Source organism: Mesoplodon bidens, assembly GCF_964165515.1.
Source record: "Mesoplodon bidens genome assembly, chromosome: 8".
In the NCBI taxonomy this organism is placed as follows: domain Eukaryota; kingdom Metazoa; phylum Chordata; class Mammalia; order Artiodactyla; family Ziphiidae; genus Mesoplodon; species Mesoplodon bidens.
In genome coordinates, this window is record NC_138165.1 from 65,242,609 (window position 1) to 65,261,142 (window position 18,534).

At 37.1% G+C, this 18,534-nt stretch overlaps 1 protein-coding gene across 1 annotated transcript in view; it reads left to right on the forward strand.

Moving 5' to 3' along the window:
- FSIP2 (fibrous sheath interacting protein 2) overlaps positions 1-18,534 on the forward strand; it is a gene marked incomplete at both ends in the record, with an annotated part of 126,543 nt that overhangs the window by 74,929 nt on the left and 33,080 nt on the right. Inside the window, 2 exons of the mRNA XM_081241752.1 lie at positions 6,791-6,827; positions 8,415-17,430. Of these exons, the coding sequence (XP_081097878.1) occupies positions 6,791-6,827; positions 8,415-17,430 (9,053 nt within the window). The remainder of the gene's footprint in view (positions 1-6,790; positions 6,828-8,414; positions 17,431-18,534) is intronic.

An 18,534-nucleotide genomic window follows, 5' to 3' on the forward strand; every position in this document is an offset into this window, starting at 1 on the left:
TTTCCTTATTGATTTTCTCTCTGGATGAACTGTCCATTGATGAAAGTGGAGTGTGAAAGTCCCTCACTGTTATTGTGTTACTCATGATTTCTTTTTTCTGAAGTTGGCTAATTCTGATTTTAAATGTCTGAACACTGCCCAGCTAAGAAATTCCACTTCTAAGAATTTATTATAAGAAAATAATGAGAGATGTGCAGAAATGCATATATAAAGGTGTTCATCAAAACATTTGTGTTAATAAAGATTAGGCAAAAGCATAAATGCCCAATAATAAAGAATTTGTTAAATACTTTGATATAGTCATTTTATGGAAAGTGATTTGGTTATTAAATATGGCTGCAGTTTTATCTCTGTCTATATGCCTGTATTTTCTAATTTTTATCTACCACAAATATTTTGTAGTTATATAACTTAATTGAAAAATTTTTAAATCTGCTCAGCTCAATGCTTTGTCCAAAATTGTGTTCCTTGCTTGTTTTTCTTATGCTTTTTTGTCCAATTTGACTTTACAGTTGAATAGCCAAAGTTCAGTATATGTAGACTCTAAGTTTTAATTTTTTAACTTTAGCCTTTACATCTTCTGTTTTTAGTAGTTTAGCTTAACTTCAACACCTGACACTGAGCTGCTATATAGACAGCACACAAGCCAATGGAAAGCTGTCATTTTCATTTTGAACACTGTCCGTCTCCTGCAAGCTCATATCTGAGGCCTGTACATTCTAATTAAGTATCAAGAAGGACAAGCACAACCATAAACTCAAATATCTAGGAAACATTTGAAGATGTAATCAGTTGAAACATTCCTTTTTTCATCTAGACCTGACTGCATCTTAACTCAGATTAGGAATTTTGGCATGGTTTTGCCAGGTTGCAGCCTGTTGGCCTAAAAGCCAGAATGAATAGTATCTTTAGTATTTATAGCTCAAAAGTTGTCTCTTTGAAAGGAAGACAAAGAGGTGCCTGATTACATCATAGCTATGTGTGCCTGTGTGTGTGTGTGTGCATGTGTGTCTGAGAGAGGAGGGATGGGGGAGGGGACAGAATGGAGGAGAGGGAGAGGAGAGACTGAGAAAGTGAGTGGGATTGTGTAAAGGGTTTCTGTTATCTTTGGCACTAGGTTAATTTGCCCTTTTAAAGTTCTTATAGACTCCAATCCTTCTTCCTAGTAGATGTTCTACTTTTAATTAATTGATTAGTTGTTCAATGTCTGACTCTCTTTCTAGAAGGTAAAGAGACATGAGGACAGAAACCATGTCTCCACCCACTCCCCTCTCTCTTTCCCTAGTTCCTACCACGGTGCTTTTTGTATATGTAGTGAGGATTTAATAAATATTAGTTGAATAAATGCATGCAAGGGTCTTAAAAAACCATATTTAAATATATATATATATATATATATATATTTTTTTTTTACCTTATCTAACAGCTTCTGTGGCTGCTGTAGCTTCCCCCACACACACACCCAGCTGCTTCTTAAAGCCATTTTTATAGCAGGAGAGGACCATTTCCTCAAACTGAAGGAGGTGCTTGTTGGCTACTTCTGCAGCGGGAGGGTTGGCCCCCCCTCCATCCGTTGTGAGCTTCCAAAGGTGGGACCTACTCTTCAGCCCTGTTTTACGGCAGTTAGGATCAGTGTTTGCACCTCCCTTCCTAGCTGCCCCTATGCTCTAGATAGTTCTGTGACAAAAACCAAGCATGTGTTTCACAGTCTACAGTAACACAGGGCTGTAGCCTTTTTAGGATGTCTCATTTGGATGCCAGTGTGACTGTGGGAACTCCAGCTCTCTCATAGACAAAGTACACATCCATCTTTAATTTGTGCTACATGCTAGGCTTTGCCTCATGAAAGCTTGGTGAAGGCAGGCATTTTTGTCTGTGTTGTTCACTGGTCTGTCTTCATCCTTAAGGACAGGGCTTGAATGCTCACTCTGGGCACTCAGTAAATGTTTGTGGAATGAGTGAATGAATGATGAAATATCCTCATAGCTGGTGAATGTCATCTTGTGTTTGATGTGGCATTTTGGCTGTAGTTCACTCAGTTAAGAACTTGAAATGTGTACTGTTTATGAAGAGGGCAATCTTTTTCTCACCCCCCTGCCCCTATTTTCTGTCTGGCTGATCTGCCCATTGGTTTCAGTGGGAAACCAAAGTCCCCCACTATTATTGTGTTACTGTCAATTTCCCCTATTACAGCTCTTAGCATTTGCCTTGTGTATTGAGGTGCTCCTATGTTGGGTGCATAAATATTTGATTGTTACATCTTCTTCTTGGATTGAACCCCTTGATCATTATGTAGTGTCCTTCCTTATCTCTTGTAACAGTCTTTATTTTAAAGTCTATTTTTTCTGATATATGAGTATTGCTCCTCCAGCTTTCTTTGATTTCCAATTGCATGGACTGTCTTTTTCCATCCCGTCACTTTCAGTCTGTATGTGTCCCTAGGTCTGAAGTGGGTCTCTTGTAGACAGCATAGATATTGGTCTTTTTTTTTTTTTTTTATTATTTCAGCCAGGCTATATCTTTTGGTTGGAGCATTTAACCCATTTACATTCAAGGTAATTCAAGGTAATTATCAACACGTATGTTCCTATTACCATTTTCTTTATTGTTTTGGGTTTGTTTCTGTAGGTCTTTTTCTTCTCTTGTGTTTCCCGCCTAGAGAAGTTCCTTTAGCATTTGTTGTAAAGCTGTTTTGGTGGTGCTGAATTTTCTTGTCTTTTGCTTGTCTGTAAAGTTTTTGATTTCTCTGTTGAATCTGAATGAGATCCTTCTTGGGTAGAGTAATCTTGGTTGTATGTTTTTCCCTTTCATCACTTTAAGTATTTCCTGCCACTCCCTTCTGGCTGGCAGAGTTTCTGCTGAAAAATCAGCTGATAACTTTATGGGGATTCCCTTGTATGTTATTTGTTGCTTTTCCCTTGCTGCTTTTGTTTTTTCTTTGAATTTAATTTTTGTTAGTTTGATTAATATGTCTTGGTGTGTATCCCCTTGTGTTTATTCTGTATGGGACTCTCTGTGCTTCCTGGACTTGGGTGCCTATTTCCCATGTTAGGGAAGTTTTTGACTATAATCTCTTCAAATATTTTCTCAGGCCCTTTCTCTTTCTCTTCTTCTTCTGGAACCCCTATAATTCAAATGTTGGTGCATTAAATGTTGTCCTACAGGTTTCTGAGACTGTCCTCATTTCTTCTTATTCTTTTTTCTTTATTCTGCTCCTCAGCAGTGATTTCCACCATTCTATCTTCTAGCTCACTTATTTGTTCTTCTGTTATTGATTTCTTCTAGTGTACTTTTCACTTCAGTTATTATGTTGTTCATCACTGTTTGTTTGTTCTTTAGTTCTTCTATGTCCTTGTTAAACATTTTTTGTATTTTCTCAATCCGTACCTCCATTCTATTTCTGAGATTTTGGATCATCTTTACTGTCATTACTCTGAAATATTTTTCAGGTAGCTTGCCTATTTCCTCTTCATTTATTTGGTCTTATAGTTTTTTACCTTGCTCCTTCATCAGTAACATATTTTTTTGTCATCTCATTTTTTTTGATGGGTGGGGCTATGTTCTTCTCTTACTGGTTGTTTGGCCTGAGGCATCCAGCACTGGAGTTTGCAGGCAGTTGGGTAGAGCTGGGTCTTGGTGCCAAGATGAGGACCTCCCGGAGAGCTCACAGCAATTAATATTCCTTGGGGTCTGAGGTTCTCTGTTAGTCCAGCGTTTTGGACTCAGTGCTCCCACCACAGGAGCTAAGGTCTGACCCCTGGCCTGGGAAACCAAGATCCTGTGAGCTGCGTGGCACAGCCCAAAAAAAAAAAAAAAAAAGGCAACAAACAAAGAACAACAAAGAATAAAAAATAAAATTAGAATAAAAAATACATTAGAAAAATTAAAAATATAAATGAAACAACAACAAGGCAAAACCAAACCACAACAGCAACCAAAAATAAAAAAGGGCCAGAAAAGACCTCGGTGGGGGCTCAGGGATTAGGCGAGGGGGACAGGGCATAGGCTCAGGACTGGCATGCTGGAAAAGGCCTTGGGGGATTGGGGGACAGGGCCTAGACTCAGCGCAGCCAGGGGGCGAAGGTTTAGGCTTGGGACCCCAGGGCACTGAGCCAATGGGGAAAACGCTGGCTGTGTTCCTTTCTGATCCCCCCAAACTCTCTCCCCATCCCTGCTGATCCCCTTTCCATGTGTGGGCCCCTCTGAGCATGGGAACTGCCCCCATACCCCAGTCTCTCAGGTGCACGAGTCCTGTCTTGCCTCTACTTGCTATTTTCTTAATTTTGGGGGGTTTGTTTATGTAGGTTTTTTTTCTTCCCTTCCTCTTCTCTTCTCTTGTGATTTAATGACTATCTTTAGTGTTGGATTCCTTTTTCTTTTTTGTCTATCTATTGTAGATACAGTTACCATGAGGTTTTGATAAAGAAGTCTATACATATGCAAGGTTGTTTTAAGTTGCTGGTCTCAATTTCAAATGCATTTCCAATATATCATGCATTTATACTCTCCTCGCGATTGATGGTTTTGATATCATATTTGTGTGTGAATGATTTCCTACTTTTATTGTATGTTTGCCTTTACTGGTGAACTTTTCCATTTGTACTTTTCTTGTTTTTAGTTGTGGCCTTTTCTTTTCCTCCTAGAGAAGCTCCTTTAGCATTTGTCATAAAGCTGTTTTGGTGGTGCTGAATTCTCTTAACTTTTGCTTGTCTGTAAAGCTTTTGATTTCTCTGTCAAATCTGAATGAAAGCCTTGCTGGTTTGAGTATTCTTGGTTGTACATTTTTCCCTTTCTTCACTTTACATATATCATACCACTCCTTTATGGCCTGACTTTCTGTGTTTGTAGTCTCCATTCTGCATGCTGCAGGATTGTAGTTCTTGCTTCTGGTGTCTGCCCCCTGGTGGGCGAGGTCAGTTCAGGGGCTCATGCAGGCTTCTTGGCAGGAGGGACTGGTACCTGCCCACTTTGGGTGGAACTGGGTCATGTCCCTCTGGTGGACAGGCCTGTGTCAAGGGGCTCAGGAGCACTTTAGCCAGCCTGTCTGTTGATGGGTAGGACTGTATTCCCATCCTGTTGGTTTTATGGCCTCAGGCATCCCAGCACTTGAACCTGCAGGCTAATGGGTCAGGTCTCAGTGCCAAAGTGGTGACCTTTGGGAGAGCTCATGCTGAGGAATTTTCCCAGTGGCCTCTGCCACCAGCATTCTTGCCCCCGAGTGGGCCACAGCTGACCCCCAGGAGACACTCCAAGACCCGCAGATAGGTCTGGCCCAGGTTCCTACAGAGTCACTGCTTTGCCCTGGGTCCCTGTGCACATGAAACCTTGTGTGCACCCTCCGAGAGTGAAGTCTCTGTTTCCCCCAGTCCAATGGAGCTCCTGCACTCAAGCCCCGCTAGCCTTCAAACCAAATGCTCTGGGGGCTCCTCCTCCTGATGCCAAACCCCCAGGCTGGGGAACCTGATGTGTGACTCAGAACTCTCAGTCCTGTGGGAGAACCTCTGTGATATAATTAGTTTCCAGTTTGTGGGTTGCCAACCTGGGGGGTATGGGATTTGATTATATTATGAAAGCACCCCTTCTACCATCTTTCTGTGGCTTATTCTTTGCCTTTAGATGTAGAATATCTCTTTTGATAGGTTCCAGTCTTTTCTGTCAATGGTTGTTCAGCCATTAGTTGTGTTTTTGGTGTTTTCATGAGAGAAGGTGAGCTCAAATCCTTCTACTCGGCCATCTTGCCAACCTTCTGAAGGAACCCATTTAACTGTATACATGTTCTTCTGAGATCTTGGGAGAACACAGTTGATGGGTAAGCTATCACTGATTTCAGTCCAAGCTTGTTTCCTCTGCGTGTGGTCTTCTTCACAGGTCAGTGATGCTCGCTGCTATTGGAGCAGGATCCCAGCTCTCATCACTGCACCACACAAACTCAGTGCCTAATTTTATCATGTAAAGTACAGGCCTAGAAAAAGTAAAAAAGGTATATCAATTTTCTCTTAAGAAAGCAGGAAGAAGATAAGCAAAGGGCCTATGTTGAAATTTATGAAAATAAATATCTGAAATATACAAAAATAAATCAGAACTAAAGTCTTAGATCTTGTTTTATTAAATGTATGTTATTCTATATTTTTCATTGAGTTAATTTTTACAATTCAGAAAACTATGTTGTTTATTTCATTAGTATCATGATAAAAAATCTAATTAGAACACATGATAGAATATTGTCATACATAGAAAAGGGCTACATCTAAATTGGTATTTAATATGGCTAGAAATTTATGATTTTAACCCATAGTTATTAAGTAGTCACCACTTAATTCCTTACTACTGTTTGAGGAGAGTGTGGGTAGGACTATGGGGTTTGAAAGGGTAAATTAAGGATTATCCAGAAGCTCTGGTCAGATTGTCTTGCTAACTCATGCTGCCTTTTAGCAAACAGAAAGGACTAGCTCACTGTCTCCCTCCAGGTCTGTGTCCTTCCCCAGAGAACCTCAAAGCAGGAATGGTTAACATGGGTCAGAATCGGAATTTTCAAATAGACATATTTTTTTATGCAGCAGCCACAATTCTACTCCTTTGAGTAATAAATCATGTGGGCCAAAATCAAAGAAGGAAGAGAAATAGGTGGTGGGGGTGGACAATAAAAAAGTTTATTCTTTTGAACTTCTTTTAAAAATCTCTTAGATATAAAGAGAAGAAACTGATTCACTGATTAGAAGTTTTGTAAAAAGCTATATAAATTCTTGACCCTAAGTAATAATTAAATCATCAACCTTTCTTGACTTTACAGACAACAGAATCTCCTACAAAACTGCTTGAAAGAAAAAGTATGTATCATAAAACTCATTGATAAAGCAGCATATTAACAATACTCTTGTATGTGTCATAATAGGAAAAAAACTATGAATCAAACTGAGTAATCATTTATTGATATTAGTGTCCCTCTTTGCCCTTTCTTTCTTCTTTAATACGTTTACTTTAAGTTAATTCTTAGATTTTACAGTAGTCTAAAGTTCTCATCAAAATATAATTTTGGCTCTTCAGGAAGATGTCTCATGGGGATGAGCAGGAAGTCAGGGAAGGGTCATTAAGGGACCTAGCCATCAAATAATCATAAAACCAGTCTGTCATGGGAAGCCATTAACAAAATCACTTCACAGACTTGGCTGATGAGTTGGGATGCCTGGGTTTGTCTCTAGCCAGTTTGGTGGGAAGCACCCCAGTCACATAAAAAGGACCTGGTCACCTATGAGCTGAGACTTGGATAAGAGGGTATTTTTATAAGGCCTAATTCTGGATCCAGTCAGACCAGTTAGGAAAGAGAGAGAGGTTTGAAAACAACATATATTCTGACATACTTTTTTCACATGGACTCAATTCATAGAACATGTAGCAAAATGAAAACTTTGATTCAAAGTTTTGGCTCATTCAATGCAGCCAAAAATAAATAAAATAAATAAATTTAAAAAAATATTTCTTTTCAGTATATAATTTGAGGTATATAGAAACAGATAGATAGATTTTGTTTCTACTGTTGGTCCAGTTTAAATGTAGGACAGCACCACTGACCACTAAGGAAACTGTCATTCAAATCTGGTCCCTGAGTTCTTATTTCCAGCTCAAAATGAGGGATTCTTCAACACCTATTCTTGCTCAGCCCTCCTGACTCTTTGAGACTCAGTTCTAGATTGCCCTTGTCTTCAATCTAGATTCATTTGTTCCCTCAGTGCATCACCGTTTCTCAGCCTTCTTAAGACAGCTTCCACTGATACTTTCTTGTTGGATACAAAGCCATTCAATCTCTGTAAAGCATGAATTTTTTGTTGCCTATCAAATGATTCTTAGCAATTAGCTGTAGTCATTTCCATATATACACATCACAGGCTCACCCCTGCAGCAGGGAAGGGGAGGAGAGATGGCTTCTTTTCCATCCTTACATCTTAGCTAGACAGATGCCTCTGAAGGCACCCAAATGTTTTGACTGCATCTGTTTGAGAAATGCTTTGTTAGAAATAGTCTGGTTCATTTTAAAGTACTTTTGCTGGGTTGTAGACACCATGTTTCTTCTTGCCAAAATACTTGCCTGTAATGTGCCTGGATAGCAAGTTAGTGATTTTTTTTTTTTTACCAGAAATTCATTTATCCTGGCAATAAATGTGTGTGGGGGAACTTCTGAGGGAATGGGAGTCAAATGGAAACTTATACAAAAAGTATTTTACTGTAGCACAGAATAAACCAACTTGAAATTAATTTGAAATTCTAAATAGATTTTCTTTCACTGTGTTCTTTTTATAACGATGATGGTATCAAGTTATGCATTGTTTCACATAAAAAATTAAATGTTATCCTCTGTCCCAGAATAGAGTAAGTTGTTAACATGATTTTCTTTTCATTCCTGCTTGCCTCTTTTCCAGGTAACTTCTGGGGAACTGAATAGCATAATTCAGAATATAATGACCTGGGTTGTGGCTACAGTGACCAGTATATTATACCCAGCCATCACAAAGTATGAAGAAAGGTTGAAAAATAATGCATACCCAGTGTGTGATGACTCCATCCTCTCTTCAGATAGTTTGAGTTTTTGTAGCACATGCAGTGAAGAGTTTACATATGGAAGCTACACATCTGCAACAACTAAAACATTTCAGGGAGAGCCCTGTGCATTTGCAGTTGGCATATCAGTAAGGCGACCAACCACACCTTTAAAACCACCATCTGCCCATGTGGAAAGAACAGTTGTGGGAAAAACATATCACATTAAAGAACAATCTATAACATCTGAACTCAAATATAATAAAACAAGCATGATATATACATACCCTAAGTTCAGAAGTTGTAAATCTGATAGTCACCTTCTAGCATCATTTGAAATGGGCACAAAAAAATTAAAGGATGCTACCACTGAAACAGATGGCACAAAAAAATCAAAGGATGCTACCACTGAAACAGATGGCTTAGAGAGTCCATTGTTTTCTGATCAAAAAACAAAAGCCATGAATGAAATGAAGAGTTTAAAGAATGTTTTTGTTAACTTTAAGTGTCACTTAAAAGGGGAAACTAAATTGATTTTGGAAAGCATTTTTCAAGAAATAATGTCTGTTTTAACACAGGCCATTCCTTCTATCTCTTCTGTTACTGCTGAAGTTTTTGTTGACCAAAGTAAGCCTGAAAAAGGAGACTTGGTTTCTAATGCTGATATCTGCTCAGTAGCTTCAGAGATCGTGGAAAATATGCTTGAGAAGCTACAGTCTGCAGTTGAGAAAAAATGTATCCAGATATTTTCACAAGAAGATTTGTCAGTCAACATTAAACCAAGCTTAACACCCAGTGGAGAATCTCTCACTCCATCATATGGAAAACCTTTAATAGATTCACTGCCTCATACTGTGGAACCCATGTGTGATATTGCAGAGGATATGGTGCATGCCATTTTAGAAAAGCTGATGACTCTTGCATCTTGCAAGCAATATGAATTTCCTCATCTGGAAGATGCAGCTAAACTTTCCTATCAGCAACATATGGCAGACCCAACATATATGCGCCTTATAAAAGCCAAGAAAAAGAAATGTAGTGCTGAACTTGATGCAGCTAATTTAATTGTTAAAGAAGAAATACAAAATTTAATGTCAAATATTTTTTCCCAGTCCTCTTTGGTTGGCTATATAGAGGAAGCAATCAGCACTATACTAGGACATGTACAAACCGAACTTAACAATGAGAGACTTATTCTATCTGATGAAACAGTAGTATTCCTTAAGCTGCTCGATGATATCTTTACTCAGTTACATCAGGAACCAGTACAAGCAGATAATCAAAAATGTAGACATTCTAGACTGAGAAGTCCTTCTGACACTGAAGTAAAGTGCGGACTCACTGGCACTAGATTATCTAATGGTCCTGGGTGTGGAAGACCATTTCCACCTATTAATGTTTCTGGCATGGTCCTTTATTCTGAAGATGATAATGAAGAAATAGACAAAACTGTGGAAAATGTGCTTGATTCATCTTTTAAAGATGAAAAAGCAAAATCACAAGAACAGATTCCTGAGCATTGGTTTACAAAAGGAAACACTTGTCCTGAATACAAAAGAAATAGCAAACAACCTACAAAGCCTGCTTCTTCAAGAAGGAAAATTGCATTTCATGATCGGAGGTTAAAGACTGAGCTACCATTTTTTAAGAATAAAATTTTAAAGGAAAATCCCTGTTTAAATAAAGACATTTTGTTTTTCAGCCAAGATCAAAAGCATCAAATACAAAAGGCTTCAGAAAACATAGTTAAAAGTATTTTAAAGGAAATGCTCAAGGACATATCTTCTATTCTTCCTGGCCATTTAGACAGTAAAACTGGCAAAGAGGCTTCAGTTCTTGTTTCAGAAAAACCTCAAGTACTGTCACATCAAGAATGGATGGACCAGATGTTTTCTGTGTCAGAAATTAGTGCAGTGGCTCAAGAAATAACAGATGCTATATTAAATACACTTCATAAGGCAAGCTGCATTCCCAATACCACCAAAAGTTCCATTTCATCATCAGTTCATCAAACTTCTCTAGAGAGTCCTGACACTCTCCACCTGGTCAAAGAAGCACCAAATCAAAAGCCATTAAAATTATTGTTCGAGAGTGAAAAGAAAATGAAATATTTATCTTCACTCGATGTAGATCCTGCAAAGCCTTCCCTGTTAAAATCTGAAGAAAGTGAACCTAAGCCTATAGATGACATTACTGATAAGATCATTAATGCAGTTTTTAAAAGGCTGAAGTTATTTATTTGTCCAAAATTGCAAATGGGCTTCAAACCTTCACTTGCAGAGCAATCTTCATTACAATCTCAACTTCGTACTTATACAACTAAAGTGGTAAACATTGTTTTGCATGCTATCCAGAATGAACTGGAACTCAATATGAAAAACTTAAATCTTAGGGAAACAGACCATACCAAATCCCTTACAGGTAAAGGATTTTTTACTGACACTGATAAATTAGAATCTCTTGTCTCAAATCTCAGTGATGACATTATGGCATCTCCATTATTAACTTGCATTTGTGAAATATTATCAAGTGGACATTCAGATCAAAGCAATATTTCACTCCCTTCAGATAATCCAAAGCCTATGACGTCATGCAGATCTGATAATGTTGATAAAGGGAACATTTTGCCAAGTGGACAGGATAAAAAAACTTTTTACAGATTTTTAGCTACTCCATGTGCTCTCCATAGTGTCATTAGTGAAAAAGATCTCAAAGAGAATTCCAGATTGCAAGTGTTAGATAATATTGGGGAAACACTCTATGAAATGTTATGCAAGCTCATAGGAATCCACCCTTACTGTCAGCCATCTTGTAGTAAGCTAAGCAGAGAGAAGACAAATGAGAATCAGCAAACAGCCACTGAAATGCAGTCTAATGTTCAGCTCATTTCCACAACAATTTTTGAATATATCCTTGCAAAATTATGTAGTGTTGACATGGATAGTAGTTCTGTAAATTCAGGATTTAAAGCTGTCTCCGAGTCTCTTGATATTGACAGCCTATTGTTTACTTCAATTATTGAGGAAATGGCCAAGTGCACTGACATAATCTCCAGCATAGTTTCCAGGATGGTTCAGAAGGGTAATAAAGAGATGACTAAAAGCAAGGAAAAATCTATTGCTCCTAAGTCTTCCAAAACAGGGAGCACAAAAGAAATTCATTCTAATAAACTGAAAGCTGTGGCTTCAGATATTCTTAATATGGTTTTTGCTAAACTAGAAGGGTTTGCCAATGGAAATTTAGAAACTCTGGAGGCGTCTATCAATGATGGAAATAAAAAAAGCAGTAAGATGGACTTGGAATGTGAAAGTCCCAGTGTCTTCACGGACACACATGAAGAACTATTGCAGTCTGCTTTATACACGCATGCAAAGAAGGTATCAAGTGCTATTTTGAAAGCTATTCAAACAGAATTAAATATGAACTCATTAGATTTGAGGACAAGTATGGAAACACCACCACCTGACAAACAAATGCTTGAGAATATAGTCAGTTTAATTTTAGATGCAGTATCCTCAGATATGCTTAATGAAACTGAAACTGAAGAGAGAGGCATTCAAGCTTATAGATACAGGCCAACCTATGGAAATTTTCTTCCTGGTGGAGTTGAATCAGATTCATTTCTAGAAGATGCTGCAAATACAGAGAGAGAATCCATTGGAGAGAGAAGATCACTTAGAGAAGAAACTAAATCAGATTCTCTTCAACAATGTGTTCTAGAAAGAACCTTAAACAAAATTGAAGTGAAACTCAAAGAACCACAGAAATCTCCAATTGTTCCCATTATAAGAAATATTTTGAATGAAATTTTTCAAAGTGCTTTGGTCAGTCAATTAAATGTGCTTTCTCTCTCCCATTCCTATTTAAGTGGCATCCCTCACAATGTTGAAGAGACAGTTGCTCAAACATCTGTTCAATTTATAGATAAAATGATAATGTCTGAAGCAGATGTAACCATAGTGGCAGGTGATATTGTTAGAACTGTGTTTGATAAACTTTATTCAGCTGCTATAACAGGGAGAAATGCAAGCGAAAACAGGTATAAGACCATCACCTTTTCAACAAATGTTTCTTTTCATGAACACACCAGTGGAGGAGGAAAGCCCTCCATCACTGTGCCAAACAAGAACCCATATACTCTTCATTCCAGATTCAATGTTGACACACAGGCTAAAGTAAACATAGTTGAAGATATTGTACAGGCAATATTAACAAGTTTAGAAACTTTTGCTACTTCCAAAGTACAATCCCTCTTTTGTCCCCAGATCAACTTCACAGTTCCAATGGCTTTACCTATTCAGCAGGATAAGAGTACATTAAGCAAAGCATTATCAGCCAAAGATTTGTATTCTGATGATCAATTTTCCTGTTGCTCAGTGGATCATATTATGTCAGAAAAGACCAATTCATTATGTCAAGTCTCTTTGAATAAATTAAATACATATGCAATAGAAGTGGCCAGAAAAATTTTACAAGGAATCAAACATGAGTTAGATAAAGAAAGGGAAAATTCTTTCTTAACTCATAACATTGTGGTTTCTGGAAGTATTGCAAGTCAGATTGTTAACACAGTGTTAGATATTGTATCATCTAAAGGAAAATGTGACAAAAACAATTCTGACAAAGAGATTAATTCAGATCAGCAAGAAGGTATAATTGAAAAGCTGTTTATTAAGGGTGAGTATCGAAAAGTACTTCAGTTTCAAATACAAGATACCATTGAAAGTATCTTATGTGATATTTATGAAAAAATACTGTATCAGAATAATCTCACATTTGCCACACCTGCTTTGAAATATAGCATAGCTGGCAAAAATTCCAGAGCAAATTCTGAAATGTTCATTGAGGGTGCAAATAAGATTCCTCCAAATTTTTCAGTTCCTAAGTCAGATGTCATTTTGATATCCAATGATATAGTAGATAGTGTTCTTCATAATCTCAGTTCTGTCATACTTAGCATAAATTCAAAGGATCCTACTTCTACAAGATTGCCCCTGACCTTTTGTGATATGTTTCCAAAAGCAGAGTGTCAACAGCCTCTTCTTATGGAGTCAAAAAGTGAAAGAAAAACAGGGCATTTTCCATCTTCAAAAAATCTGAAATCAGCTTATGCTAATGATACTCATATAACTATAGTAGAGAAAGAAGACCCCACGAAATCTGTTCCTGACCCATGTGAGGAAAGTGCTGACTTCATTACTAAAACTATTTTCAATCGGTTAGAATCATTCACCACAGAAAGAATGGATTTGTTAATTACTCTTGATTTCCAGCCTAAAGAAAAGTCATGTCTGAGCCCAGAACTGGAAAACTGTAGACGAGATGACAGCATCTTTCGTGAATCAAGCCAGGTGGAATCAAATGTGAATATTCTGAAAATATCAAATGAAACTGTTCTCAGTGAAGAGCTCACAGATTTCACTTTTGCCAGTTACAGAGAAAAACTTGGATCTACAATTCATCTATCACATGCTAGTCTTAAGGAATATGCTGACATAATTGCCAGTGCCATTTTGAAGCTGATTAAAAATGACTTAGACCTCAAAATCCAAAAGATGCATCCATATCCAAACAACATTTCATTCCAAGAAATCACCACTGTGAGTGAAATTGTCAACAGTATCTTAAAGATATTATATAATAAAAGATCTGTAAAGGAAATCAGTTTTTACTCAAAAGACAATCCTAACTTATTTTCACAACTAACTGCATCAAATGAAATATCACTGGGACAAAGAGCTCAGGAAACACAAACCAAACTGTCTCTGTTTTCAAAGTATCCATTAGAACAAAACCAAATGGCATCGGAAAGGGAAAGCCAGAAAATTGTTCTAGAAGAAATATTTACGAAAAATGAAGAATCAAAACAAAAAGAAAGAACTGCATTATTCAGTGAAGTGGAAGAAATTTTAAGTAAAGTGTATCAAAGAATAATGGAAATCATAGGCCATTTGCCTTCATTTAATGAAATCCCCCACTTTATGTCTAGCTCTAAAATTAAAACATTAGACATAAAACAAAAAAACTTCTTTCAATCCCATATTAACAGTGTAGCAAGTGACATAATTGAAAGCGTTTTGGGGGGAATGTACTCTGTAGTTGTGACATCATTATATGAAAATAATAAAGTACAAGCAACTGACAAAAATATTTTACCAAAGAAATCATCATGCATCAGAGAAGCTACAAAAGCAGGAATAGGAAGTAATCTCACTAACTATATGCTACCACAGGTTTATCCTTATGCAGGCAGTCAAAATGTCTCTCTATTGGAAAAAACTTTTTTACAATGTTCACCATTAAAAGTGGGGAAGGATTTAGTCCAAATGGTTCTCAATAAGATCACAAATTTTGTCTCACTTTATCTAGAAAAGGCCCTGTCCCATAAAGGTTGTTCTGTTGAGTTGCAACCTCTAAGTCTATACAGTTCTAAACTGAGCCCTAAGGGCAACCCTAAGCCAGGTTTTAAAACAAGTTTAAAAGCAAGATCAAAAGTTACTCCTTTGCCTAAATTTAGAGCAAAACCACACCTAGGACCTAGTTATACTAAGGCCAAAAGCAAGACTAAATTAGGTCCTGGAGAGAAGACTCCAAAAGACATCTGGTCCAAGACTTCCATTGGGCTGCCACACATCCTACCAACGGGAGATGCCAAAAACTTACTGGAAGTGAAGTTGCCTACTTCAGAACTAAAAATGTATGCCAAGGATATAATAAGTAATATCCTGAAAACAACTGTTAAAGAATTTGAAAAGGTGACGCAAATTAGAGCAATGGTAAGTGATAAAGCTTTACCATCCGATCAAATCATGGCAGCAAATAAAATAGTTAGTACGGTTTTGCAAGGATTATATGCTACAAATAACCAAAATTTGGCTAATCCTATCATATTCTATCATCTGGATGATCCCAAACTTTCACAGGGGAATAAAGGCGCAGAGTCTCTTGCCAAACCACAAGCACGTTTTTACTTGGAAAATGTTTCTTCACAGTTAGAACAGATTTTTCCTAAAGAAGGTATATTTAAAAAAATGTTTGACAAATGGCAAGCAGAATCAAATGACATGGAAAATGAAAAATGTAAGCTCTTGATGATAGCTGAAAATGGTTTAACTGAAATTTCAATAAAAGCAAAAGAATTAGAATATTCTTTTTCACTTTTAAATTTGCCACATCTTGAGGATTGTGAAAACAGGTTTCATAGTAGTTTTAAGGGAGCTTCTACGAGAGCTGAAGACACCAAAGCACAAATTAATATGTTTGGAAGGGAAATTGTTGAAATGCTATTTGAAAAATTACAGCTGTGCCTTTTATCCCGAATGCCCACTCCACGTGGTAAAGAAACTCCAGCAAGTAGGAAAGAACACATTACTACTAAAAGTAAATATGGTTTTCTAACCAAGGACAGCCTCAGCAATGAATCAATATATAACACTAAAACCGAAGACCAAAGTCCTTTGGGCTCTAGCAACCAAATTGTTCGAGAAATTGTAGAAAGGGTTTTAAACCTGTTAGAGTCATTTGTAGACTTACAGTTTAAATATATCTCTAAATATGAGTTTTCTGAAGTAGTGAAAATGCCTGTAGAAAACCTTTTTCCTGTCCAACAGAGACTATTAAGCAAAAAGGTGTTGCCAAAATTACAACCACTAAAAAAGTTTTCTGATGAATCCAAGTCAAGTACTGTCATTTCCAAGGAAAATGTACAGAATACCCTTCTACAGGTTCATTCATTCCATTCAGAGTTACTTACATATGCCATTAATATTGTCAGCGACATGCTTGGTATAATTAAGAGCAATCTGGACAAAGAAATTAGCCAAGCAGAACCATCTTCAATTAGCATATTGAAAGAAAATATTGCAGCAAGTGAGATCATTGGTACACTGATGGACCAGTGTACTCATTTCAATGAGTCTCTGATCAAAAACCTTCCAAAGGAAAGTTTGTTCCATGGAGTAGAAAATACCTACATTGTTAATCAGGTTGAATTAGCAACTAATACGAAAATGCCCATGTCAAAGTTAAAGGAAGTAAGATTCAGGAATCATCCTCCACAAAGCAGTGTACCAGGTTTAGGGTTTTATTCAGAGGAAGATAAGAAAAAAAAGTATAAGTCTTCATCAAGTTTACCCTTATATTCCAGAGCCTCTGTAGAAGACACAATTAGAAGCTCAGAGCCAATGGAAAGGCCTGATTCAGAAAACATACCATCATGTTCTAGAAACAAAGTACAAGACTTTAGCCCAAAGGAATCTGACTTGGGCTATTTTGCTCAAGCTATGAAAGGAAATAGCTCCCTCCCTGAAGGGAGTGTCTTACAAAAACCGTTAAAGAAAGCAAATGAATCCACAGAAACAGCATTACAGCAAGTCATGTCATTCATGGAAATGAGAAAAGGTGAAAATCCAAGAGTGTTTCATTATGAGATCTCCAAACCAGTTGTTGAGCCAAACCAAATTCAGACAACTGTCTCTCCACTCAAAATTTGTTTAGCCGCAGAAAATATTGTCAGTACTGTGCTGTCAAGCTACGGCTTTCCAAGTCAACCACACATTAATGAGAGCACAGAAACAATGAAACCATTTTTCGTATCAAAGCAAAACCCTTTGTCTGTAATATATGGTCAAAAGAATGAGGAGAAAAGCTTGCATAGAATGTGGGATAAAAGAAGCAGTTGTATACCTGAAGAAGAAAATAAAAAACCTGAAGCCAGCAGGGGAGATTTTTCTTTAATGCAAAAACGGGAAAATAAGAGTTACCTGAAGATAAAGACTCTGAAGGAAGTTGAAGTCATTGCTTTTGCTGATCATGAACTGGGTCCAAATGAAATTCATTTGGTAGCAAGACATGTCACCACATCTGTGGTCACATATTTCAAGAACTTTGAAACTAGAGGTAAGCAAGGGTGGGCATAATTTAGAAAAAAATAGATATATTTAAAAGTGGGCATAATTTAGAAAAAATAGATATATTTAAAAGATATCCAGTCCAAGAAGCTTCATTTACTGTTTTTCTGAAAACAGCCTTAGAAGGAGGGTATTTAATTACTTCTTAATATATCAGGATACTAAAAAAAAAAAAAAAGTAAACATTCATATGGTTTGAATCCGAAAAGGTCTGTCTCTCAATTTTCCATATCTGCAGATGAGAGAAATTGTGACTTTATTAAAGCAGGGGATTTTGGTTGAACATGAGGTACGAGTTCCAAAGATCTTTTAAATTTCTCATGCATGACTTCTTTATAATCATACCAAATGTACAGGTAACTGAAGGTTGTGATTCAACTTTAATGTGTACAGTTGAAGTCGTTGCTATTATTAGTTACAGTGTATAAGAACAGTAGTGTTAAACATCTTATTTTGCTTGTATTCCAGTGTTATTAAATTCCTTTTAAGTATAATACTCTAAACATATATTTAACAATATTTTTTCATTCCCTTTTTAAAAATGCTTATCTGTATATGCTAGAGGTTGAACCATATGTGATAGCTACTTTCATATGTGAAAACCTATTATTGGAAAGTTCATAAAATTCAATCTAATAATCTATTATAGCCTTGAACTGGATCAGTAATTCTAGTTGCCAATAATTAGTTGCTATGTTACCAGTCCAGATACATCACTTGCCCATCATTCAAACTGCAGAACACAAACTATCAGTCCTACGTACCTGCACAATGAGGCCATTTCCTATACTTAAAACTGGTATGATTTCAAGGTGGACAGTTGTGTGTCTGCAATTGCAAGCTTATACGTAGAATTTCTTTAAGCATAGCCTAATTGAACTTAGAGAATAAGAAAAACAAAGCAAAGAAGAGAAGATCCATGATTCCCTCCCACTGGTATTTGGCTCTTTCTATCATATCTCTTCTCTATTCCCAGACATGTCCGGGGTCTTCCAGCGATTTCACTCATGTTCCTTCCACATGGAACACTCTTTCCTCCCTCCCTTCATCTCAACATGGCCACAACCTGTCTAGCTGTCACAGTTCAGCTTAA